This window comes from Echeneis naucrates, chromosome 12 (assembly GCF_900963305.1).
Source record: "Echeneis naucrates chromosome 12, fEcheNa1.1, whole genome shotgun sequence".
NCBI classification, from domain to species: domain Eukaryota; kingdom Metazoa; phylum Chordata; class Actinopteri; order Carangiformes; family Echeneidae; genus Echeneis; species Echeneis naucrates.
The window spans coordinates 15,678,929-15,706,278 of record NC_042522.1 but is presented as its reverse complement, the minus strand read 5'-3'; the positions used below and the strand labels follow the sequence as shown (position 1 = coordinate 15,706,278).

The 27,350-nt window shown below is 42.1% G+C and overlaps 1 protein-coding gene across 5 annotated transcripts in view; it reads left to right on the top strand.

Moving 5' to 3' along the window:
* dab2ipb (DAB2 interacting protein b) overlaps nucleotides 1-27,350 on the top strand; it is a 79,357-nt gene that overhangs the window by 47,666 nt on the left and 4,341 nt on the right. For 4 of the 5 annotated variants that reach the window (XM_029515022.1, XM_029515021.1, XM_029515019.1 and 1 more), the window contains 11 exons: nucleotides 1,453-1,551; nucleotides 3,979-4,533; nucleotides 13,401-13,545; nucleotides 14,853-14,997; nucleotides 15,779-16,015; nucleotides 16,120-16,321; nucleotides 17,025-17,212; nucleotides 19,103-20,000; nucleotides 21,689-21,826; nucleotides 25,872-26,074; nucleotides 26,163-26,250. In XM_029515022.1, the coding sequence (XP_029370882.1) occupies nucleotides 1,453-1,551; nucleotides 3,979-4,533; nucleotides 13,401-13,545; nucleotides 14,853-14,997; nucleotides 15,779-16,015; nucleotides 16,120-16,321; nucleotides 17,025-17,212; nucleotides 19,103-20,000; nucleotides 21,689-21,826; nucleotides 25,872-26,074; nucleotides 26,163-26,250 (2,898 nt within the window). The remainder of the gene's footprint in view (nucleotides 1-1,452; nucleotides 1,552-3,978; nucleotides 4,534-13,400; nucleotides 13,546-14,852; nucleotides 14,998-15,778; nucleotides 16,016-16,119; nucleotides 16,322-17,024; nucleotides 17,213-19,102; nucleotides 20,001-21,688; nucleotides 21,827-25,871; nucleotides 26,075-26,162; nucleotides 26,251-27,350) is intronic. The other variant, XM_029515020.1, reaches the window with a different exon arrangement.

Here is a 27,350-nt window from a genome sequence, read left to right as displayed (position 1 = left end):
ATTGAAGTGGAGCTCACTGTGTCGAATAGTAACAGTAACTGCATTAGCTGATTATCAGTGATATTCAAAGTTCAAGCTGTAACGTGCATTTTAATAAGATTCATTCAGTCTTAGAGATGCAATAATCACATTTTTTGGCTCCAGTGATTAGGAAATATAAAAGAGGTCAATTAGAGCAGGCATAGAAAATGTTTTTGTCTCTGTTAGCGTCTTTTTTTTTTTTTCTGCTTTTGTTTTACCGCCCAAAGCTTTTTTCTTTTAGCTGACTATTAACTACTCATCATCTTTGTTCCCAGTCACAGCTGATGGTGTCTTCAGTGGACAAGCTTTAAAAACTTGTTGTGGGAAAGACTGCCCTGTATTACGTGGCGTAAAGACAGATCTCAGGAATAGCTTGTGAACAAAGTGGTGTATTTAATGAGCCACATTAGAAACCCAGAGATCAAATCAGAGTGAATGTTGGATGGACATTAATCAGCCAGACACACTGGAAAAAAAAAAAAAAAAAAAAAAAGGCTAATGTTGCTCCATATCTGGTGTTTACTAAAGGCAATCTGGCTCATCAGAGGTTTGGATGCTGGGTTTGGTTCACAAATGCAGCAATAATTTATTTTGAGTTTATTTCAACTCTGATTTGATTGTATTTTTTCAATCCATAAAAGCTAGGACTACATTTAATTGTTGTATTAATTTATCAAAAAATAGCAAGAAAATGTCCACAAGTCTACCAATCCAGTCTCTTTTCACTTTAAGAAAATTCTCTGTATTTAAAAACAATACGATTTTGCATACATAAAATGAATTGAAATGATTTAATTGAATGAATTGCTACAATAAACAAATTTTTTAGTTAATTTCATTTAATTTTAAACTCCTCATGTTTCTGAGTGACAGCAGTTAGCGCGATCTGACAGCCGTCCAGCGGTAGAAAAAAATATGGAAGTACAGCAAGTTATTTGTTGTGTTCCCTGACTTTGATGGATCCACATGAACTTCGGCGGTTTAAGAATTAACAAGTCACATGTGTGTGACATGTGTGCACAAGTGTGTAGGAAGCTCAGGTGGGGATCTTTTGGGAGGAATTACTTTCATATTCTTCGCTGCAGAGACCGTAAAGGTCCACTCATTTTTATGATCTGCTCATTTTTTTCTGTAGTTTTCTGCTGTCACTCTCTTTTTCTTAATCACTGTCACCACCCAGAATACCAGCCAGCCATCTCTCTTCTCGGTCCGTTCACACCATACAGTCGTTCCTCAGCACTGCCAAGCCATCGTCAGTCTCCTCATATCCACCCTCGTCTGTGTGTGTTTTAATAAGCTGTTTTTGCAGTCAAAGAAGTGCTGTTTTGTTTTTGTTTTTTGTTTTTTTTTTACATTTTGTTACACTCCTCTTCTCTTATTTTTATACATTGAAGCATTCATTTTCTTTCTCTCTCCGTGTCCCGGCGATAGGTCACCACCTCCACAGGAAGCAAATGTTTTTCTTGCCGTTCATCCGCAGAGAGAGACAAATGGATGGAGAATCTGAGGAGAGCAGTGCAACCCAACAAGGTAAACATGGGAATGCACAGGAGGAGGCACGAGACAGGCTGCAGTAATCAGCATTAATCAGCTCAACAATACATAAGTGTCACAATTTCAATCCATGACTTGCAACACAGACGAAGACACCAAGACAGTGTTGACATTGTGTCGTAACTCCTACGGCAACGCAATGTGGTGTGTTTACATCCAGCTGTGCTCCTCCTGCACCTCAGGAGCAGAGGATGCAGAGGTGGGACGGAGAAACACTGAGCCTCTCTTAGTGTTTTCCTCCTCTTTGAAACGACGCCATCTGTAATCTTGACAAACACAGCTGTGGCGAAGGGACACTGGCGAACATTTCAAGCCAAAAAAAGACCAGCACTAATCTTACAACGTGTTTTCTCATTCAATCTGTCATTATTTAGCAAATTACGCACTCATTAGATCTTTTTGGGGGCGGGGAAGATTCCTGGCAACAGAGTCTTTCGCCTCAACTTACTTGGTGAGAGTGCTTTATTACGGTCTATCTAAATATTAAAAATGTAGAAACTTGAAAAATATATTTGGATTCTTTGTGAATAGGTAAAAAGGTTGTATTAAATAGATTCACTGTTATTTTACTACCACAACTTTTACCAGCACTGCTAATGCTACTACTCAAAGGCTACACCCAAGATGAAGGTAAAACACGAGTCCTTTATTTCCTTCACTGTTTCTCCAAAGAATTTAATCTAACTTGGTAATGAAATGTGGTTGAGACGGGATACGGAACAACACAGACAGAATGAGAATGGCAGGGCATTAGGGAGGAAGCAAGATTCAACCTGTTGGACTTTGTGGGCGGTTTTTTTGGCTGTATGTGTGTGGATGGCCTCGCCCAGAGTCTGTGTGTTACTGATGTTAGTTGTAAGGAAGGAGATAAAACAGTAAAAATAAAAAGCACCAGAGAAAAAAACTTATCTCCTAAATATATCTAAAATAGTGTTTTCCGTTATGTACTTTAATAAAACACTATATATTGTATTTTATATACAACACTGCAAATGAAACACAGTGGTCTAAATGCTGAGCCTGTAATTCAGCTCTTGTATAAGAGGATAATTATGGCGTACTATGATAATAGGCAGTTTAGATGTCATCTTGTGCAATTCCACGTGAATTAAGAACCAAACAGCAAAGTTTAATTTCCAATGGATAGTATGGCGAACCTTCGTGATCCGGAGGGAGAAGGTGTTGGGAAAATTGGAGAATTGATTATACCAACAAGGTGTTACTCAACGCCGGAGCCCCTAACACTGAACTCCATCAAGGTGAGTTAAATCCTGCCACGTCAGAGGGAATGTGAGGACAGTGAAAACAATTTTTCATTTCCTATCGTCAATCTATGAATACTACAAGTCAGGTTATCGCTGTCAGAGATTGCAGGAGGAGTTTCTCTGGATGTGCGGAGGTTGGACCTGGCACAGCTTGAGTAAACTGACATATAGTCAAACGATGTATCCTCTCTCAGGGTTTGATGATTTTTGGAGGGCAGCGGAGGGGAAATCTGTTTTTATTCTAGTGACAGATGCCCTGGGGCCCCGGGGCCCTGACCTGTTGTTTTAAGGGCTGAAAATTGTCGCTGTGTTTTCTCTGCGGGCTCAGTGAGGTAAACCTGGCATTTTCTAGAGGTTTGAACTAGATCTCGCTGCTTTTTGTGAGAAGTCGAAGGTGATTGTGAGGCACAATCCTCTTGACCCAGATTTGACAGATTCTATTGTCTACCTTTTAATACCTAAAGTATTAGTTTCCGCTTAACGCTCACACACCGTCAATGAGCCACATCAGCCATTCTAAGATAAAATCTGAGTTTACAAATAATAGATATTAAAGTGAATATAAGGTCAACTGATACAGAAGCACAGTGGATACATTAATGTCTTTTGCGAAGAAAAATGTTTTTGTCTAAACTATGAAAATCATTTGGATACTGTTGTAAGCTTTCTTTTCGCAATGTTCAAAAGCTTCCTGTGAGACTGTGAGAGGCTGTGTTTTTTATGACTAATAAATGGTTTTATTAACTTCTCTCCTTTTCATTTTTGGTGGTAGTTTGCAAGGCACTCTCAATAATGGGCCCACACTTGGTAAAATGAATTGATGACATCAGAAAGAAAGGGTTACAGTAGCTCTTTGTGAAACAACGTAGCACAGTTTGTTAGCTGCTTAAATACTCAAAAGACATAAAGGCTTGAAAAGTGCAGTCATTTGTCTGATTTATTGCTTTTATTGGTTTATTAGGTTTGTCGTAGGTTGAATACTCTCTTCCAGGATACGCTTTGAACAAATCTGTCATTCTACTTCTGTTTCTTTGTTTTGTTTTGTTTTGTTTTTCTTTTTTTGTTTCAGTGGCGTTGTTAGAAAAATCTTTTTTAAAGACTTCAATGAAACGCCTCATGTCATCTCTTCTGTCTCCAGGACAACAGTCGGCGGGTGGAGAACATGCTGAGGCTGTGGATCATTGAGGCCAAGGACCTTCCAGCCAAAAAGAAATACTTCTGTGAGCTCTGTCTGGATGACTCACTCTACGCTCGCACCACTTGCAAACTTAAGACTGATAATGTCTTTTGGGGAGAGAACTTTGAGTTCAATAACCTACCTGCTATCAAGAGCATCACGGCGCACCTCTACAAAGACACAGACAAGAAGAAAAAGAAAGATAAAAATAATTTCATCGGACTCGTCAGCATCCCCGTCGCAGCTGTCACCGGACGTCAGTTTGTAGAGAAGTGGTATCCAATCAGCACACCCAACCCCCCGAAGGGCAAGACATCCGGGCCCATGATCAGGATCAAGGCACGCTACCAGAGTATGAACATCCTTCCCATGGAGATGTACAAGGAGTTTGCAGAGTACACCACCAATAACTACATGCTGCTGTGCTCGGTGCTTGAGCCCGGGATTAGCGTGAAGAACAAGGAGGAAATGGCTTGTGCACTGGTCCACATTCTACAGAGCACCGGCAAGGCAAAGGTTAGTGAAATGAAGCGTTTAAAATTTCCTCCCATTTACGCGCTTGATGGAAAAGTAGCGTGTAGCAAAACCAGGAAATCTGACCAGTATCTTTCCACAAGGTACTGACAAAACATTACAGAAGCAGAGGTTAACTATTCCTCTGCCTCCTGCTCATCCGGTGAACTCTTGACCTCCACAACTCTAATACAGAGCAGACAAAAACCAGACAGAGGTGATTTCCTCCTGCTGCACCCGCCTGTATTACATTTTTAACTCAAGCTAATCCTTTACATGTATCCCCCGCAGCGCTTCACAGCATACTGATTCAGGACAGAAGCACAATATATCCACCGCTGTCTGTAGGACTGCAAGCACAGGCAGATTAGTCTACCACGGCAGGAGTTAAGTCTCCCATGACAGCAGGCTGCTCGGATTCAAGTAATCTTCCATCCATCCAAAATAGCTGCGTTTTACTTTACCGGGATAACACAGTGTTTGTCTCTTCAGTGAATGAGATACGGGAGGGGAAGTTTCCTTTTTTGGACGCAGATGAAAAATGAATGTATGCGTTATGATCTCATCCTTAATAGTTAATTCAGTGGAATATTGTTGCCATCACCGCAGCGCCGACTTCTTTGGTCTTCTCTGCCTCGTCAGTTGCCGGCGACATGTCGTGACTCAGTTTCATTTCCTTGACAGAATCTCGTGTGCGCGACTTTGAAACTTTCTTTGACTTCATCACAGATTTGAGGAAATGATGAATGATTAGTGCTTAAAATGTGAGGTCTAGCCACACTGTACCGCAAGTCTGCCGGTTTAGGCGAAACGCTGATAGCTGCTGATTGATGGGGGAAGAGCAGCCCCACTGGTCCTTGAACAGACAGTCACATCCTTAATTACTTTTAATTAATCCCCACCCTCTGAGCAAAGCACTAAAACTTTAACTTCTTCCTCACCTCCCGGTTTTCTTTCCCAGTAGGATTTCTGCCACCTGGGGATATGCGAGTGTTGGAACATTACTGGCTCCAGCAAAATTGTCGAAGACTGCTGATCATGAGACCTCCAAATCATGTCCCCGCTACAGCCACGTTCAAGAAGGAAATTCAACGGGAAAAGGCAATTTTTTTGTGAAGCTGCAGTTGGCTGCAGAGGAATAGGCAAGCAGCAACTTTTGGACTGACGTAAACAGGAAGAATTCATGAAAGCAGCTGTCGAAATGTTAAGGGTCGTGCTTTTAGTGGCTGCAGATTCATTCTCTGAAAAGACTTTCATCATTCAAAGCACTGTGAAGTGGTTTGACATATTTAGGCAGCGCACGCACACTTGAGTACATGTTTTTCCTTGAGCCTCGATGGATAAAGCAGTCACGTCATGCCAAGAACAGCACGCAGCCCCACCAACAAACCGCTCATCCTAAAATCTTCCGGAGGCCTAATTAGTATAGCCTTCTCTGTTAGATTTTTTAAATACACGCGTCTTGGCCAATTTTGGATTGTTTGTTCGTTTCTGATCCAATGATTGTCCCTTTTTCATTTGTTGGCAGCATGGGTGCGCTTTTTCTGAACATCGGGGAGCCGTATTTAGAATTCAAGCGAGTTACTTGTGCAAAAACCAACTCAGAAAAATCCATAAGCCTGATTTTATTGTTTCCCTGCAAATGTTTAACACAGCCTTTGGTTATTTACCCTCCTCCTTTGTGTTGTTGTGTAGTCTTCCAACTATCCAATCAGTGAGTCACTGTCTACATCTGTCAGCACCACAGTTTACTTCTGCATTTCACACGGAAAGACAGACTAGGAATTACAGTTACTTTAGATAGTCACAAAAGCCTCTTTCACGCGCAGCGAGGGCGAACGGGAGGTGAAGTGACGATGCAGCAGTAACTCATCGTAGCTGCATCATGTGCATTGTACTTAATCAGCTGTGCACAGGTGGGAAACAGCTTTTGAATTTAGGTGGCAGTTGTTAAGAGATGCAGATTTGTGGGGTGTAATGGCCATTAGTATGCGGCACTTGGAGACTGTTTCTTCCCCTGTCATTTTACCGCACATCACCAAATAATTACACCCCAAATATTCCGCTCCGTTGCACACCCACTCCTCTCTTGTTCTCTTCCCACTTTCCGTCTTTGTCTCCCTTCATCTCTCTTTCATGCTTCGTTGGATCTTGAGGCCAAAGCTCTCTGGAGAGATGTCATTGCTGATGCTGTATTGATGTCCGGATGCATTGGCGAACATGACACAGCATCGACGGGCGCGCGCTGCATCACTGCACAGATGCTAACTTTAAACACGCACACCTACGAATAATCACACAACATGGTTGCAGGCTATTTATTCAACTGTACGCATGGACAAGTGGTCATGCATATCTTGTGTTAAGATATGTGTTGCCCTGAAGAGTGCAGAACTAGGTCAGAGGTTCAGACTCTGGCTGTGGGCTGAAGACAAAAGTCTGGTAAATGTCTGCTTTCTTTGTCAGGAAATTTTATCTGATTTTGACACAACGAAAACGGACAAAATCCCACTGAATAATCTAGTGAGATTCCTGTTGGTTGCCTGTGCTCTAAGGTCACCACGCCAGACCACCTCCTCCCCCGTGGGGACTAGCTTTTGTGTTCTGTAAACACAAACAGAACAATTAGAAAGCACCACGGTAGCAAAATTAAACACTCTGCTGTGTTGGAAATGCCTGGAGAAGTTCACTTTGTCTTTCTTTTGAAAATATCCACTCTTGGCACAAATCCTCGGCATTATTGATCAAGTCTTCTTGACACTTCGACCCTTGGGAAGATTATGTTCTAATTTTGCCACACTGACTGCTGGAAGTGAAGATACGGAGGATTTATCCTCATGAAAACTGGCCAGAAGAGGGTGGTGATCTGGTTATTATGCCATTGGATTTTTATGATACTGCTCCTCAAGGTAAACGAACAGTTGAGTGTAAGAGAGACTCGAAATATGCGACTCCATCCTCTTTGCTTTCTCCATGTTAAGTTGTTGTCAGTCCACAGCAGGCCTCCGGTTTTGTTAAGCACACGGAGCATCTTATTAATGCACGCAGTACTGTTTTCACTGAGCAGTGATGCTCATCAACACAGCTGTTGCGCACAGACACAGTTTATCGTTCGTACATAACACGGTGTGACAGATGATTTACTAGCACGAGAGGCTCTGGTAGTTGAGTGCCTCTCGGATTTCTTTTTCTTTTTCTTTTTTAAGCTCGTCTTTGAATAAATCAGTTGTCCCCTGAGAATCAGTGTTCATGACATGCCGTAGAATTGAATTTAATTTTGACAATAAGCTTGAAGTGTTCTCTGTCGTGGCTCCTCCGTCCGTTGCATTACCATGTCTGAGTCACCAGGCTCTTCAATAACTGTAATCTTTATTGACATAAGGGGTGAAACCTCTTTTAATGAATTCATGGTGGATGTTGGAGGAGAAGGATAGTTTATAAAGTTTGTTTGAGGGGAAGAAGGAGGGCACATAGAGTACAGTAGATATCAGCTTGGCTATAGATCTACCATATATCAAACAGGAAATGAAAGTAAAGCACATCAGTTCACTTGCCGTCCTCGCAGTCCCCTTTTACAATTTACATTACAAAGGCAGTCCATCACACCCTTAGACGCATACTAGCAGGATTTCTCGTAAGCAGCCGTGGGTAGAGCTGGAGTGACGGGGGAGAGGTGAGAGCAGCCAGAGATGAATAAGAGGTAGAAAGCACTTAGAAAAAAGTATTTTCACCTTGCAGCATCACATTGTCTGGATGTAGAGCCGAACAGCAGAAGGCTGCAGAGGGAAACGTTCAACTCCTCAGTGATGCACAATACATCAATCCAGAAACCTCTTCATGTCTCTTTTGGCACTGAGACTCTTCATGTCTCTTCTTTGTCTGCCTGCGATCAACTGGTTTTCATTTATATTCATTAACTCATCTATTTCTTGTATATATGTACATAGCAAATGGAGGAGTCAGCACAATATTTTCCCCCAATTGTAGGACAGAGTGTTTAAAAGATTTTCAGTCATTTGGGGAAAAAAAAACCAAAACATTGATTTATTTATTTATTTTTACGTCACGAGTCGATTAGGTTCAAATGATACGTTGTTCAGTTTATGACCAAATAGCAGCAAAACTAATGGGACACATAATTTGCTACTGTGCAAATGTTTGCATGTTGAATTAAAAAGGTTGTTTCACTGTACAAGGCACTGTGTTTGAGTATTAGCCACCTGGTGTTAGCGGTTAGCTAAAGAACAGTGGTGCTTAAGTACAGCTTCACATGGCCTGCAGTGTGACAGCAAATTTAAGCATGCCTTAGAGGCAAAATAAGCAATCTAGGTGAGATAATGTCAATTGTGCAACTGGCTGGGAGACCCCAAAAAAAGTGTTCACCAGCTGGAAGAATGACATTTTAAGACTTTTTTGATTTAATGTGATGTTAAAGAGGGAAGGAGGGATTTAATCATCAAATATAGATTAGAGGGACTCAAGACTGATGACATGAACACTTAAGTACTAGACAGACATCGTGGGAGGTGCTGGAGCCAATCCCAGCTCACACTGGGTGAGGGGCGGGGTCAGCCAGTCCATCACAGGGCCAACACACACAGAGACAGACAGAGACCAACAACCACTCACACTCACACTCAGACCTACAAACTTAGAGCCACCAGTTAACCCAAACATGATGTCTTTGGACAGTAGGAGGAAATCGGAGTAGCCGGCAGAAGCCCACGCAAGAACAACAGCAGCCTTTCCTTTGAATGACAAGCTCGTGTGCCTATGGGAGGTAACGTTCCCGTTTCCATTTGGCCGCCAGTCCTTTATCAACCCAATGTGACCCTCACAGAAAGAGCTGCAGGCTATAACGCTGTAATACTAGCCATGAGTCTCAAAGGGAGGCGTCCAGCTGAGGCAGAGAGAGGGATGGAAAGACGAGGAGAGTGAAAAATGGAGTGGCTAGAGTGGTTCCTGTTTTCTCCTCCTGAATTGTTCTTCAGCCTTTGTCCCCGGCTGAAAAACTAAGCTCATCAATCAGTTGAATTGTAAATGTTGAATGGGTCTTGCCTATCTGTGACAGTTCTCCAATTACGGGGCCTCGACTTTGGCATTTTAAATGATCCAAAAATGTATATTTTCTCCCATTTGGTGTATACTTTTATTTCCATATACATTATACATTACATAACAAATAGGCCGAGTTGAATGGATCTCATTTGGTATTTGAATTTGTTTGATACGGCTGCATACTCTCAGGCACAGCCTGTTATCAAGAGGCTCAGTTTAGAAGAAAAGACTTTTTGGCTCTGTCTTGCTGCAGTATTATCCTTTTAAGGCATTTATGTGCTCTCACTCTCATGTTTGTCTTCTTTAAATTTCCATAGAAACACAAAACACATCTGTGTGAGCACTAAGCATGAATATGCCCACTATTTCCCCCCCTTTTCTTCTTGGCTGGCTGTTCGTGTTTGACAGAATTTGACACTTGCAGCGAGAGAATAATAATCTTGCAGATTAGTTTGTTTCTTCGAATTCGATATGCGCCCTGTGTTCATCCGTGTCAGCTAATAAACTGCTAAACGCTGAAAACACTATGAAGTGGAATAATGCCAAGCAGAGCTGTGAGCACTGAACACACACACACACACACACACACACACACGGAGCTGGGCCTGGTGTAGATTGGATAGTTTTGTGTCCAGCACTGCTATGGACAGGAGTTTATGGAATTTATTAGCGAGTAATGCAATCTACAGGAAACTTCATCATTTTCAACAGGACTATGTACTATTTATTAGATCTGATCAGCCGTGCTTCATCAACCGCTCTCTCCCCATATTACTCTCCTTTCTCTGCATTGTGATGGGGTGTTGGATTTTTTTTTTCTTTTTTTTTTGAGGCATGGTTTGGCTGATGAGATGTGGCAGAGATACAGAGAGTGTTCTACTTCTCCTTATTAGCACTGTAGCAGAGAGAGAGGGAGTCGGACAAAAGGCTGATGGATGACAGGAGCTCCAGTCTCTTTTTAGGGCACGATCTCTGAGGCTTTTATGTTCCTGGTGGTCGTTCGTGAGTAATGCTCTGTCCAGTATCCAGTCCAGTATGCTTCTTTGCATCAGTTTCCCAGCTTTCAGGCTTTCAGGCAGCGTCTGGTTTTGACATATGTCAGTGTGAAATAAATACCACTTGAACGGGTCTATTTGAAGTTATTTCAGTGTGTTTCTTCTGGAAACAAAATTTTGGTTTTAGTTATGAGTTGTGGCATACGGATAAGCCAGCAAACATGTTTTTGGTTGTCTGGTATCAATATTTAGTCATTTCAGTTTGTCCAAAACTTTGTGTTATAGCCAAATATCGACTATTGACACTCCAGTCAACCCCAGCTGCTCCTTGTGTTTGTGCCGTTATAGTTGGTTTGGTGTAGTCTGTTTCATTTGGTTTATTGAATCAGTAATGGGAATTTGTCAGAGATAAAACAATCAAGTCATGGATTTATTTCCTACCGTTGTCCCCAGAGATAGAAAGGGACAATAAATTGTGAGTGCGTTCAAATTAGCATTTAACTCGGAGCACCGCTGTGCCCATGTAAAGCCTCACAGGTGGCAGCACTTAGTCTCTCTGACAAAAGAAACAAATTCATATTTTCCTTGTTTGTATTTGTAACCACAAAGCAAAACTGATATGTTGCCTCTGAAGCCAAGAATTTTCCCAACAGCCCCACTTACGACCAAATTAACTTGCTGTAGGAACAAATTGAAAGCATATTGTCGTGATAACAGCGAGCCTGTTGTCGAAGAATTAAATCGTCAAGAGCATATGGTGTGTGCTGAAAAATTGTCATGATAATTTATGCAGAAGATACATGACAAAAGACAAATGTATGGTACATTTGTGTTTTTTCAGCGTCCATTACAGTATATTAAATAGTCTTATAGCTGTATGTTGGAAGTAAATTAATAAGTCAATAAGTTTTGTTGGAAAAATACAGTTCAGCCTGTCGACTTTGCAGCCTTTCGCCGTGAGACATTGTAGCTTAAAGTGGTTGGATCATTTTTCTCGGGACCACCACCGGTTAAAATTCAGTTATTCTTCTGTCTCTCTCTTGATGTCTCTCTCTCAGTTTTCCTTCTCCCACTCTGTGTCTTTCCTCCTCCATTTCATCGGCCTGTCGTCTGTAATCAGGTCTGGGTTTGCTTCGCCTCAGTGGCCGTGTAAGGAGAGAGCAGAGAGGAGGGAGGGGATGAGGCACAGAGGGGTAGAGGTTAGAGGAAAGATCATAATTGGAATGACATTTTACCCCCCCTTCCAAAAAAAAAAAAAAAAAATGCACATGCAGACGCACACAAACACCGGCACACATAAGACCCCTGGTTTAATGATGGGATGTGCGTCCATTTGCCACAAAAGGTCGGGTTTCTTCAGCCGTCTGTGTGTTTTAGGTGCTCCTGCCCGCTGGATCCCGTTTCACTAACTTTATATTCCTCCCTCTCCAATGAGATCTTAAAATTAAAAAGGATTACAAATGCATTGTTAAGAAGCTTTCTTTACCAACGTGCTAACAGCTTTATATCAAACAAACAAAACAATAATCTAAAGGATAATGCTGCTGCCATGAGTGATACCTCTGGAGTCCGGAGTAAAGATTTACTGTCACCCCCTCTGGACTCCGAGTGCAGCGCTCCACAACATTAATATTGTTGTGTAGGTTTGGCTTTATGCTTGGGCAGGTTTCTCCTTTGGGATTTCTCTGTATATTATTTTACCCTCCATCCTCCCAGACGTCCTCTCGGGTCAGATACAGTGAAGCATAACGTGCCACCACCGTGCATCACACTGGGGAATGTATGTTTATGTTAATGTGCTGTACAACGCGGTTGTGTTCAGGCTCATGGCCAGAAGAGCTCAGGTCAGACTTGGTCTCATCAGACCGCACTACATTTCTCCAGCTGACTTTACAAAATCCTACCTGGCTTCCTGCACAGTGCAGCCGTGATGCTATCTGAGTTTCTACTTATGGCCAAACAGCTGTCTGCTGCTGTATGCACAGACTGTCTCCTGTTGTGACTCCATCAGAGCCGGTGCAGGATGATGTTTTTATATCCAGAAGTCTGGGACTGCTTTCCTGATGGGGAAAATCTGGGATCTCAGATTTTTGGACCCCACTCGATGTCTAATATAACCAAAAGGGCATCAGTGGTGGATTGGCTCTCTGTGGTAGACCTTTAATTAGGCGCAGAACCACCTGAGATGCTCTGTTCACTTCTCGTCTCCACCTCTGTTCTTTGAAAACCTCCGATCTTCCTTGTCTGTTCCTCTGCATACATCTGTCACTTGCCTCTCTTCTCCCTCGCCGCTGCACCGACTCCCCTGATTTAACAAGCCGCCAGGAGACTCACACTCCTACAAATTTGTTGAAGGGATATAAATGAGGGATGATTCATGCCCAGATGGCTTCTTCTCCATCAAACTTAAAGTTTTGGATGCTTTATTGCCACTGGTTCTTTTTCTTCGCCTGATTAATCGGACATAGCTCTCATAGCCCTCACTTTTTAAAAACCTTTTAATATTTCTCCAGTACAAACAAATAACACATAAAACAACATAGGATGTTTTGTATGTCCACATTTTGTCTCTCGTTTTGATCATTGCCTGTTCATCCTTCATATGCGGGCGCGACAGTGACAGCAATTTCCCGTTTTTCACTCATCCACAGCTTTTGAACAATTGAATGAAAGTGAAGAACATTTTTATTAAAGATGTGAGTCCTCTAGCAAATTTGTGTCTGTTGATTCATAAACATGTTTTACGTCTGCTGTGGCGGTCACGTGAGATTTATCAGGACTTGCCGGTTACTCCATGTTTGTCTCGTCTCTTTATAGGACTTCCTCACTGACTTGATGATGTCGGAGGTTGACCGCTGCGGGGAGAACGAGCACCTCATCTTCAGAGAGAACACGTTAGCTACAAAGGCCATCGAGGAATACCTCAAACTGGTGGGGCAGAAGTACCTGCAGGATGCTCTCGGTGAGTCGTCCATCTGAGCCAAGTCTGTTTTATGTACAAACTCTCAGTCACCCTTGTCACAAATTTTAGTTATTTTGTGTTTGTCAGTGTCTAGTTTGCCCATTCATATTTCTAGTTGCTACGGCATTGTGTGTGTGTGTGTGTGTGTGTGTGTTCTGCAGGCTGCAGGGCAGGAAAACAACTAGAACATTGTTATGTTTGTTCCATCAGGTTAAAAAAAAAAAGTTCACTTTTGTTCCCACTATATATTTTGCTCTCACATATCTTTGCACACACCTCTGGGCTTAGTCATTCCCTTACGCTGGAAATTGTTTAGTTACCTCTGACATCTGTTAATGAAATGTTGTGCTCAGTTGACCACTCTTTAGAAGAATTGCTCTACTCGAGAAACAAGCGCAGCAATTCCTGTTATCTCAATTTTTACTCTGATCAACTTGCTCCACCTGCAACTGAACTTTATTGCTAATTAGAAGAAGGTTAAGATCGAGTAGTTAAAGTTGGGTTGCATATAAATAATGTTCAGGAGGTATACAATTAAAGAGACATAACCTAAAAAGGCGAAAGGTTTTAACAAGCTGTGACAGACAGAAAGTTTGTTTGTCTGACTTCAGTCCTGATAATAAGTGCTCTTCGTACTGTATGCTGTTTCTCACAGCTGTAGTTTAATCTCCAAATAACACACATCCTTTTTGGCATTCACCTTGTATGCTGCGAATATTAATGCTCTGCATGTGTTTATAACTTTCCGTGCGTTTGCGTGTCTGTCTTTGGAGCTGTAGCTGTCTTTGCCTCCCAGGTCCTTCTCAGGGTTGATTCAGGGAAATGTTGAGGGCGAGACAATTATGCATTGCTGTTTTTGCGCCTTGGGCAACACAAGGACAGCCAAGTTCCTCCGCAGTCTGCACGGGACAAAAGTCACTCCTGTTCCCCATCTCAATTATATTAATTAAAGTAGAATCACAATCTCAGACCACTGCCAAAATAAAGATGACCCGCCTTCATGTGTTTTATGGACATGGAGGCAACAAAGAGAACATGATTATCTAACGCAGTTTTTTGTTTGTTTGTTCGTTTGTTACTTTGGTAAATTTAAAAGACTCCTCTGTATATTTAAGTGTTTGTGTTTTCCATCAGAGGTCAAACTAGAAAGGCATCTGTCTTCCTTTGTTTTACTCCATAATTAGTCTTAACTTCTGTCTCGATGACAATATAAAACTTTTCCCTCTGGTTTTGGCATCACACTTTTCTTTACAACCACTTCAAATCTCAAATACAAACAAAAAAAAACTGTTTTTTTTTTCTCTCAGGTGAGTTCATCAAGGCTCTGTACGAGTCAGACGAGAACTGTGAGGTGGATCCGTCCAAGTGTTCGTCCGGTGACCTGCCAGAGCACCAGAGCAACCTGAAGATGTGCTGCGAGTTGGCTTTCTGCAAAATCATCAACTCATACTGGTGAATACTGGAATTCAACTTTCTTTTTTTTTTTTCTCTTTCTGTGTAACACTGCATGCAATAGTACGTCTCAAAAAATGAACAGTCATTCTTTGAGCCAAGGAGACTTTAATGACATGTAACTCATAACAGTATCCAGACTTGACCATAAATCTTGTGTGTCCTGCTGTATTTAATGTGATACAACACAAAAAGAGATATATAGCGTCAACATCCTATTTCCTGTATTTTCCCTTGGATGAAAAATTTTATTCCAGAGGATCTTAATCATAAATAAAACACATAAATCGCATTTTATTACCCAAGTGTGTCATGCGATAAACTGTCAGGGTCACTAACATGTCAGTCTGTCCTGAGAAAATATGGAAAATACCAAACTCAGACAAACTAACTGACCCATTTTGTATCATTGTCATCAGCAGTAACGTGCATTGATTCATATGGACTTCACATGTGGACCTTCACTTAATCTAACCATCCATTTCCTGCAACTTCACCCGGTCCAGCTTGGGTTTCATGCCTTTACTGGGAACATTTTGTATACACTGCTCCTAAAAATATTTCAAGACCTTGTCAGCCCTCCTGCTTTGGGCAATATGACCCTCAAACAGTTAATCAACTGTACTTGAACCTTTATTAAAAGTCTTAAATTTAACTTGGTGAGATGTGGCTGAAGTGAATCAGTCTTGTTTGTGTCATTTGTCTCCACTACACAATATCAAAGATAATTGTTGGTTTTTGCTCAACAATGAGCTTCTGGCTTGTCCCCTATTCTTCACAGTGTCTTTCCACGAGAACTGAAGGAGGTCTTTGCATCATGGCGGCAGGAATGCAGCAACCGGGGCCGACCTGACATCAGTGAGCGTTTGATCAGCGCGTCTTTGTTCCTGCGCTTTCTCTGTCCAGCTATCATGTCCCCCTCGCTCTTCAATTTGATGCAGGAGTATCCTGACGACCGCACGGCACGAACACTCACCCTCATCGCAAAGGTCACCCAAAACCTGGCTAACTTCACCAAGTGAGTTTGTGTTTTTGGCACTATACCAATCCTTTTACCAAAAATTGTGGAAATAGCTGAAATCAAATTTGTACAATTATTTTGGTGCCTTTCCTTTGCTGCAGATTTGGTAACAAGGAAGAGTACATGTCCTTCATGAACCAGTTCCTGGAGCATGAGTGGACCAATATGCAGCGCTTTTTGCTTGAGATCTCCAATCCAGAGACAATCTCCAACACGGCTGGCTTCGAGGGGTATATTGACCTCGGCAGGGAACTCTCCACACTGCACTCCCTCCTCTCTGAGGTGGTGTCTCAGATGGACCAGGTACTGTAAAATATGATCCAAAATGATCCAGATCTTTTCTTCTAAAAATACCTTTTACCCACACAGCGTTTGATAAAGATACTGACATTGTCCATGCAGTATATAACTGCATTAAAAACTGAACACCATTTCTATTAACAATAGGCATTCATACCAATACGCCGTAGATTCAGAAATATCCTGTAGCTTTCAAAAAGGAAAGGAGCGACCTTGTACAAAGATCTCCAGTGCATAATCAGGTTGAACGGCATGAACAGAACTTGAATTATGCTTATACTCCTTAAGGATGTTTACTGTGCATAAAATCAATCATTTATTATTGTGTTACATAAATGCTGCACAAGAGAGCACTATGAAGCCTCGGAGGCTTGATGAGCCATATTAATGGATTTACAATGACGTTTGCATTAGCTTTGGTAGCAGATGAGAAGCTAGTAATAGTTAACTAAAGGTTAGTTGTTTTTTTTTTTTGTTTTGTTTGTTTTTGTTTCTTTCTTTTGGTAGAGCATCTAGTTCCCTAAACCATTATTTCTCAACAATTGCAGCAAGTCTGGCTAGTCCATCAGACTATGAACATAACAAGGTCTGAAAAATATACAAATATCAAATTCAATCAAATAAAACTCCAATTAACGTTCCAACTGAAGTGGCCCAGAGTAATATTAAATTAGGCTCGGCCTTAATTGTGTGGCTGTCTCCACAGAGTGCTGCCTCCAAGCTGGGTCCTCTGCCCAGGATCCTGCGGGAGGTGAACACCGCTCTGTCTAACCCATCAAGTGTCCAGATGACATCAGGACAGTCCTCGGAGCAGATGGGCTCACCTCCCGCCGAGGCAGGCTGCAGCATCTCCACTGGTCTGCAGAAGATGGTCATAGACAATGACCTTTCAGGGTAGGAAATGTTTTTTTGATCTCAGCGAGTACAAACAAACTTTATTGATCTATGTACACCAAACAGTTTCGTATGTTTGTTGCATGTTTTCTGATCATAAATACACAAGTGGAAAGATCCACTTATTAGCATCAATGTGCACACATAGCTGTGTTGAGCTTTTCACTTATTGTGTTACCACGCCATGCCTTTGAACTTTGAACAGCTCTTGTCTTTATTGATTATGCCGGTGGCCAACACTCTGTGTACTTCATCAGCGAGCGGTCGGGTTTGAAAGTGATTTCGAGCTTATTACAGAACAGATTGGTTTGGGATTAGTATTAATTCAAGTATTAACTCAAAAATATTGCATGGGTTAGGGTTTGGGTTCGGGTTAGGGGGTTAGGGTTACAGTTGGGCCCAACTGTATTGTCATTACAGATGCAGCACACCCATTGGCCTTCAAAGTCATATAGGGTGTTTTTGTTTTTTTTAACACCACCAGTTCTGCAAAATGCTAAAATTTGTCTGGGCCGGGGGACTAAGACACAGTCAGAGTGCCACCCCTGCTTGTTTAGATCAGCCAGATGAAGGCTCAGGTGTTCTCCTGTAGGTGAATGCACACTCAGACAAGGCGTTATCTCTTGTATCTTCTGTCCTCTTACTCCCTGGCAGAACAACAACAACAACAGCAGCGAGGTGAAACTCTGAAAGATTAACATGGAAGCACAGTGACAAAAAGGGGCAGAAGGGTATGAATAATCGTCAGTGAAAGCACGGCTGGCAAACAAGGCACCTCCAGTGTGCGGGCAGGTACATGAGAATGTATTGCTTATAGCTGGAAGATGAGACAACAGGAAAAACAGGAAGACAGTCAGACAGCTGGCATCATTATCCTCATCAGAGGTTCAATAAACCTAATTAGGTGATGTTGCTATATGACCTGATGTCAGAGACTCTTCATTTTATCACAATAACTGCTCACATATCGGCCCTTGCCAATGTGTGTCTGTGTGCAGGTGGTATATTCTCATCAGCAAGCCATTAGATTGAAGCAGCATTCAAATGAGTGCACCATTTTCACCTAATTGCTTCTCATCTACTAACCAGTGACACGAAAAGCTGGAGAAAGAAAAAGAGGAGACGGTGCTGAGATTGCAAAGGGGAAAGAAATTGAGCAGAATGAAAAGGAGAAATAAGTTAAAGGAGGAAAGGGCGATGAAACGGAGGGAGTAGGACACGGAAAGACGGAGGATGTGCACGTGATGCGAATGACAAAGATCAATGGAAGATAAATCATTATTATTGGGAGATTGGCAGTCTTCCATGCTAATCAGGAAATACAAACAAACTGGCGACACTAAATTTGCAGCCTCCCGGAGGAGCAGCGCTCCGAACTTCAGCATCACGTTTGGAGTCCACCACGACAAGACATGTTCAGGTTCCAGGGCATGAAGTCCTGCCAACAGAGATTGATTTCCTCACTAACTAAATTTTTGTTTTTATTTTGACACCAGAAGATTATGGTGTTATGTACATTAAACAGACTGAATGTTCTGTTTCACTAATTGCGGTGGAATATTGCTACTTCAAAATGAAATGTCAAAAGCTTCAAGTAGTTTAAAAATTGCATTTTGATTTTAATAATGAATGTAACCTTTACAGCCGGGTACGAGTATGAAAATAGTTTGAATTTCCATTTCAGTATGTCCAAAGGTTACTACGTTATGAGTGTGTAAGACTGGAAATGGTTTTGGATTATTTCATTTTCATGTTACTCAAATTTTTTTCCACGTCTAAAATTCGAATATTAATGTGAATTAATTTCACATTCAGGTTCGTGTTTTCATCTGAACGTATTTCCCTAGAGATTTATTTAATTCATTTTATTCTATTGTTTGACTTTTTCAGATTGGTTGACTTCACCAGGTTACCGTCGCCCACCCCAGAAAACAAGGACCTATTCTTTGTGACACGCAGCTCAGGGATCCAGGCCTCCCCAGCACGGAGTTCAAGCTACTCAGAGACCAATGAGCCAGACCTGGGGATGCCCAACGGCAGCAAGAGTCTGTCCATGGTTGACCTGCAGGACCCGCGCAGTCTGGAAGGCGGCCCAGGTCCCAGTACGTCAGACGCCTTGGGTGAAGGTCCGGCCTCTGGTGCGGGCTGGGCAGCCAGAGTCCCACAGGGTCACATCCTAGGAGGGCCCACTCTGAGGAGGCCAGGCCAAACCCCCACCACCCCTGGTACAGAAAGCACCCCGGGTCGACCTGCCCAGCTGCTCGCCCCCCTCTCCTTTCAGAATCCAGTTTACCAGATGGCAGCCTGCCTGCCGGTCTCCCCTCGGGGAATGACCGACTCGGGCTCAGAGTGCCACAGCTCGGTCAGTTCCCATAGCAACAACGAGGATGGACCAGCAGGAGGGAAACACACCTTCTTGAACCACAGTGGTGGAGGAGTTGGAGGAGGAGGCGGTGGAGGGGGCAGCAGCGGGGATGAGTACACCAGGCGTTCTGGAGAGTTCAACCGCAGACAGCTGTCCCTCACAGACACACCTCACCAGCCTACCGTCCCCAGACAGAACAGTGCCGGCCCCCAGCGGAGGATAGACCAACCTCCGCCTCAGAGCATCACTCGGGGCCGCACACCTCCAAACCTGCTCAACAGCGGACCCTACCCCAGGCCCTCCTCCGGCAGCATGATGACATCATCCCCCGACTGGCCGGGCAGCGGGGCTCGGTTACGACAGCAGTCCTCTTCCTCCAAAGGTGACAGTCCTGAGACCAAGCAGAGGGCGCAGCACAAACAGGTACGGGAATCAGCTGGGAATCAGTCCTGGGCAGCGTACACATGTATTCATTTAGGTGAATTCAAGACAGCCACACTCAGAAATCTCATCTTTTGGCAATCACCTGAAATAAGTGGCAAAAAAAGTTGCTATGACGAAAACCCCCCCGTTTGTCTCACAGCATGTTGAGGAAGGCTGCGTGGGTGGACTCGGCACAGATGCTCTGCACTTTGTGCCCTAATCAACTATGGTCGTTGCGCGTGTAATGACAGTAATTTGCATAAACCAGCTCATCACTTCACCACTGTTTTACTGGTCAAGTTTAATGGGCTGAGAATGGGGGTGGTTGATGCACAATTAGCATCTTATTAACAAGCAATATATGTGCTTACATGGACTCCAGGCGAGAGCAAACAGACCTCAAGAATATTATTGGGCCAGTGTATTTTTGCAGTTTGTTTGTGGTCATGGTGGGAAGCCTTCATTTTTAAACTGGCTCTCCCTTCAGTGTCACTGCTGGAAAGTCTATATTCATTATTGGCAGATAAAGTAACATTTTCTGGCGGTCTTTCTGATAAAACATCTTTTAAATAATTATTTCAGGCCCTCTGGCTGCATGGCTGCGGTCAGTCGGTAACTGAAATAGTCTTAACATTTACTGAATGGATTCCCAGACATCCATCCGGAGTGCCCAAAGGAAGATTAGCATATTCTGTCATGTGATTTTGTAATTTGGAGCGAAGCGGTAGATGGACTGTTTGATCAATTGCCGTAACATTATAAACAGACATTTATTTTCCCCTCAGGATGAACTGTAATAACTTTGGTGATGTAGCACATCATCAAAATTGTAATTTGTTCAATACATGGTTCTTGGTTTATGACCACAATAGCATGCGTGTCAACTCTTAGCCCTGTTGGTGGAAAAATGAGAAAGTTGGTGCAGCCTGTCTGTTGATTTCAGTCAGTTGCTCTCCGTCACAGTCTGATCCCAGACAAAAGATCATTTGTTTTCTTTTTAAAAAAAGAAGCTGAACATCGATTATAGATGACTGTAGATTCATATCTCAGTTTAAACTGTCTGGATTTAAATGACCTTTTTCCAAAGAGGTTGTCCGTTGACATTAGAAACCAGCGACAGCACTGGAGCCAATAACTTGAAAGTTTAATTAATATTTTATGTCCAGGCTGATGCAAAGTTTCATTTCATTTTCTCTTTTATTCGGATTTGTCCATTTTTTTTGGTTACTAATATTTTGCTCATTTTATTTCCTGCCTGTTCAAAAGCCTTCCAGCGTTTCCACTCGTGCGCCCTAATAGCCTCGCTCTGTCCTCATCAGAGATGTGGCAAATAGAAAGACACGCACTTCAGATGGTCGTATCTTCAGGTTGATTTCAGGCCTTACCTGCCATACTACTGTAGGTGTACACACACACGTGTGTAAGTCATGCTTCAGTGTGTGTGCTGCAGGGTGTGTGTGAGCTTGAGGACAGGAGTGTGAGTCCATTCCACCTGCTGCTTCCAATCCAGATTTCAAGCTTATTTCTGTTGTTTTTGTGCTATTGTTGCAACCCTCCCCCCTCCCTCCCCTCTCCCTCCCCCTGCCCTTTGCCCTCCCGGTCACTTGCACTCAGCTCATGTGTGTGCATATGTGTGTGTGTGTCTGTGTGCGCGCGTGTGTATGTGTGTGTTTTGTTGGTTTCACTAGGCCCCCTCCCCAGTGAACCCCAGTGCGCTGGACCGCACAGCAGCCTGGCTATTGAATATGAATGTGCAGTATTTAGACCATGAGGGGATGGAGCCCGAGTCACTGAGAAACAGAGGGGATCTGACTCAGGTGGAGAAGGTAACCAGCCTCCTCATCCCACTTTTGACTTTTACCAATCCCTCCTTCCACAAACCACCTCAGCCTTCAGTCCCGATACTTCAGCTGTACTTTCCCTCCTTTCTTTACCTCTCATTAGTTCCCTCATATTCTTCCTCCCTGAAAGCACACTCACTTATCAGCTGTATCTATTCTCACATTGCCCTTGCCTTTCTAATCTAATCTGTTATATGCGCATTTGTAATACAAATAGTGCTGGTAAATAGGAAATGTAGTGCTCTTCATATGACCCCATGATACTTTAAGCTCTCATTTTAGAGGAAATTATTCACAGTGATGTTATTTACGACATTGTCCTGCTATTTTCACATCCAGCAGCAAACTGGCGAAAAAGTAACAATGGAAGAGCGAAATTATGACAGGCAGCAAATTTGTGCAGCCAAATATTGCAGGCAAGGTGGAATATCAAAATTATGACTGAAGAATATTGATTAATCTGCTGATTCTTTTCTTGATTAATCAGTCTGTAATTTCAGAAAACTTCTAGGAGCTTTAAAAAGTCTAATTATTTTATGCATCCAGCAGTCCAAAATCCAAAATATATTCAGGTTATTGAGGTACAGGTATGTGATATATGGCGTGGAAAATAACTGTATTCAAGATGGTATATTTGGAGTTTTTTCTGAGCCAAATAAATTACAATTGTTGTTGTTATATTAAACAGTCACTTGTTGCATTTTGAGGACTTTCTTTTGTGAACACAGCTAAAAAAAAAACCTACAGAAGTAAAATTTGCAGTCATGCACTGTTTCAGTGTTGGAGTGTTCAGCTTTAACCTTCTTACTTCATTAAAAATATTTTCTTAACCCAAATAAAATCTCCACACCTTCACAACTACCTTCCTTCTTTCTTGCCGTCTTTGGAATGAAATTAATAGCCTAAAGCAGGCGTGCGTGCGTGCGTGTGTGTGTGTGTGTGTGCACGTGCATGCAGTACAGCCACACAGACGTTTGAGCTTATGTGCACTTGCATCTGCTGTGAGAAATTGAGACAGAAAGTGACGTTTTGCTGCTTCATCTGCCGACGTCGCCTGCTTCCCTCCGCAGCAACCTTTACAAATACTCACCCTCCGCTTCGCTGCCGTGCTTTGATTGGCTGCCACATGGCCCCTTCACTTTCTCTCCATCCATAATGAATACAAACCAGTCATCCTGACATAGCTCATACTTTATGAAAGCCAGCAGCCCAGGCAGAGAGAGCAACCAAAGAAGGCAAAGACTTTAGTCTTAACAAAGAAGCCACAGCCACCTTAAAATAGCAGAGCGGCAACAAGGGAAGAATTGTAAAACAGCATCTTCCTCAGCAGCTGACACACAAGCTGCCGCTGATGATCCATACAGTTTGAACAATGCCGGCCCAACATTCGGGAGTCACGTTGATTTGTACATACTGTACATATTCAGTCATCTTAATTGAGGAATTAAGGAATGCTTTTGTTTTCAGGAATTTCAATAAATCTGATTTAAATAAATACTTTAATCAGACCATGTCAGCATTTTCTGCTTCGCTTTGCTAACACTGTGCTGGAAATGAACATTTCCAGTAATACTTATCCAGAAAGATAACACAAAACTTCCTGCCAAACTTATTCCATATTATTTGGAATCATACAAAGCGTATTTGTTTTAACAGACAGAAAAAGAGAAACATAACGCATTTAAAATGGGGCGTGTTTTTTTTTTTTTTTTTTTAATTTGGTATGGAATTATGACTTAATATGTCTCAGCTATGTTACAGTTAATACAATTAATGGATTGATTCATATGCTGCTTTCACTGACCATCCATGAAATCATCCTGTTATGTCCCACACATGTCACACATGCTGCCTCATTTTATTTTTGGCCTAATAATCAAATCATTTACTATGTTAGCTCATACTGGGGAATCTGTTTGGTTTATATTTTAGTTCAAATTTACATTCGTCTGTTTCTTTTAATTTGAAATATTTCTACTACATATGTATAGTACAGATACAAATATTTCTTTTTTTCTTGTATGGCAGGAAATAGGTTCTTATTCTTTAGGTGAAAAATAATCTTTTATGCAATTCTCATGAAAACTCCCTCCAGTATTTGGAGACTTTTGTTTTTATGAATTTCATGCATTTCCCTAAAGCTTCTCTTCGAGGGCCAATCTTACTTTCACTTCTGTTTTAACAGAAACAGAAACTTTGAAATACAAAGAATATATTCTTATTGCTGGAGACATATCCTGGAAAACCAGAACAGCAGGTGCAGAGAGATATTTGCTCAAACCTATTTGCTTTTGTCCTGTTGTCAGGATAAATGTCCCAGTCAATATTAAAGCCATACGTGATGAGTCATTTATACATATTTAGAAAAGGTCAGCAGTGCAAAGACGCTGGGTTATATTTCAGCAAAACTGTCTTATGCCAGTGCAGGAGTATGAATTCAGCTCTGACGAATATATAGAATTTATTTACTGTAGTTTTCAAACTGTGGGTGAGTTTCTTTGGCCTCCTGTAGTCCAGGTAAGAGAAGAGGACACGTGGAAAGTCATCAGTGCTGTGCAGAGCTGGCTGCATTGTGTATTTGAGGGAGACCATTGCGGGGACTGAGGGGGAAAGACAAAGGCTGCTACAGATACAGTAGATGTCATTCATTCTCGGGCGATCTAAGGACAAGAGCTGTGGGATATTGGACAGGGAGAGATGAGAAGAAAAAGTGTAAAGCAGACGATAAGATAAATCTATCAGGGGTCACTATTCCTCCTGGGAAGTGGGGGGTTATGGGTAAAATGTCCCAGTGGTTAGCTGCAGAGTGACGTGAGAAAACTAGTCGAAGGTGACAAGGAAAGATAAATGATCCCAGCAGCATCCTTCACTGTAATTGAATCTGATCAGGGCGCTCTGATAGTCCGTCTTTCACAATGTTTGCCAACACTTATTGCTGATTGATGAGCTGGAGCCTGCTCAGATATGATATGATGGAAATATAAATTGGTCATTTGGATTCTGTTTAGTCTTAGTTTAGGCTGCTAAGGCGAAACATGTGTTAATATATTAAAAATGATTGCAACATTGATGATGATGATAGGAAAAGTTCTAGCCAAGAGGAGCTATATCAAAGTATAATGAATTTCTTGGATTGCAGCAGCTTGGCGAGTAGGAATCCAGCACTTTTCTCCCAAAATATCAGTCAGCTTTTGTTGGATTGCCATGAAATGTGGCACAGATATTCATTTTCCCCAGAGGATGAAGCTTCATGACCTTGGTGATCCCTTCATCTGTTTGATATTAACAGTTTTGAGTGCATGTAAAACTAAAAATTAAAAACACTCCATCAGACTCTGTATTGAGTGCTAATAAGCAGATGTATGTTAACTCCAACTGTGAACATTACATATTTAATCTTATGTTGTCCTTAAGTTCTCAAAAAAATGTATTTTTTATCTCTTGAAGAAGACTCTTTGTGATCTAGTTAGGTCAGGGAGAGATTTTTTAGATTTTTCTCATAAACCTGACTCCAGTTTCTCTGGCTCATCCTTCTCTCCTCACCTCCTTCATGTCTTTAATCATTCGACGCTCCTTCGCCTTTATTTTTCTGTTTTGTGCCCGTTTAACATCCCAGCAGGTCATTGTTTTCTGAGCCAAGGCAGAGGTCTGACGAGGTGAACAGCTGAAGGTGACACACAGTTTTGAAAGCTTTGTTGATTCAAAAGAAAAAGGTTCATCTGATTAAAGAGACATAACAGATTTGCGAAGGTTTGTAGTGCAGCTACACCGGTTGACTATTGAAGGGCTGTTATGAGAACTGCTTGCAAATGAACCAAGTGGTTCCCCTGAGAAAGGCAGTGCCTGCTCGAGACAGAACTTATCGGGAACAAGAGGACACAATTTCAAACCTGAGTGAGAGATTGCTTTTTTGTTCTTGTCAGCTATGGTAATGAAGAAAGGGCACCTGCTGATCAGGCTGAAGACGACGACGATGCTGATCATTATCGTGATGATAATGTTCTTCCTGTCTCGCTGCCTCTTTATTCAGTACCAGCAGGAGATTGCGTTGCTGCAGGAGAAGCTGCGAGCGTCTGTGCAGAAGCTGGAAGAGTACGAGGCCCGTCTGAAGGGTCAGGACGAACAAGCACAGAAGGTGTTGATGGAGTACCAGGCCAGGCTGGAGGAGTCGGAGGAGCGCCTGCGCAGACAGCAGGACGACAAGGACCTGCAGATGAAGGGCATCATCAGCAGGTAGGAGAGAGGAGCCCTTCTGTCTGTAAGACGCTGTTTTCAATTGTCCTTCAATTGTATCACGGACTCTGCTCAATCCCATTTCCAGGTTAATGTCAGTGGAGGAGGAGCTGAAGAAGGATCATTCAGACATGCAGGCGGTTGTGGACTCTAAACAGAAGATCATTGATGCGCAGGTCAGTTTTAGACAGTTCTATCACCTCCTGCGTTTGGTGTGTCTTTGTGTTTAAAATTTGTATCTGTCACTTGTGTCTTCTGCTTGAGGAAACAAAGGGTCACTGAAATACAAAGAGATGTTTAATTCATAGCTGTCTCAGCTCTGGCAGTGTCAAGCCTGAACGGCTGAGCAGCATTTCTAAGCTCCCTCCCACTATCTCTTATAAACCATTCATTTATACATTTCTTTACTAGTTTTCTGTCAACATGGAGCTGTTCTGTAATCCACTGATAGAAAACTGTTTTTAAAACAGATGAAAAACATGTTTATTTAAAGCACAATTTAAATGTTGACAGTTGCAAATAAAATTCTGAATTAAGCGGCGCGAGTGTGTGGAAATGAAAATGTAAACACTGTGACATTTGTCTCTGGATGAAGCGTTCATTACATGTATGCAAACACACATGCACACACATGACGGAGCATAAAGTTTTACGATAGAAGTGGAACAAAAATACAACTGTGCTGCAGCCCGACATTCACAAAAACCCAGGCACAAATATACGTAGATGATTATTTTCTTTCACGCTGGAGTAATGAGACTTTGCTTCTGAAAACAAATACGACACAGTGGCTGTTGTCGCCCTGAGTAAACAGGCAGAGAGAATGAAAATAAAAAGCTCATTATGAAGACGGGGAGGGAAGCTTGCGTCTTTGTTTCAGCCCGTCCTCCATCATGCAGTTAACTCAGAAGATCAAATGCGACTACTCCTACAAACAGATTTTATAAGTGGCGTTTAGTTTATCATGTTTATCCATTTTTTTTTCTTTCTTTCAATTTTCTTTAACTAATTTTACATATGGCCCTGACATATTAATTTAAGAAGTATAAATCCTTTATCCGAATGAAATGGAAATGTTACTGAAATCAACAAAATTAAAAGACCATAACAGAAGTAAGACATAACACAAATAATACTCCTCAACAACATGAAAATATATGCTTTTTCTTATTTATATAGGCTCGTTGTCAAGGGCAACATCCTCCACGGCATCCAGCCAAGCAGAAGCCTACAGTCTGATCTATGACCTGCATGACTGTTGAATCCCTTTAATTCT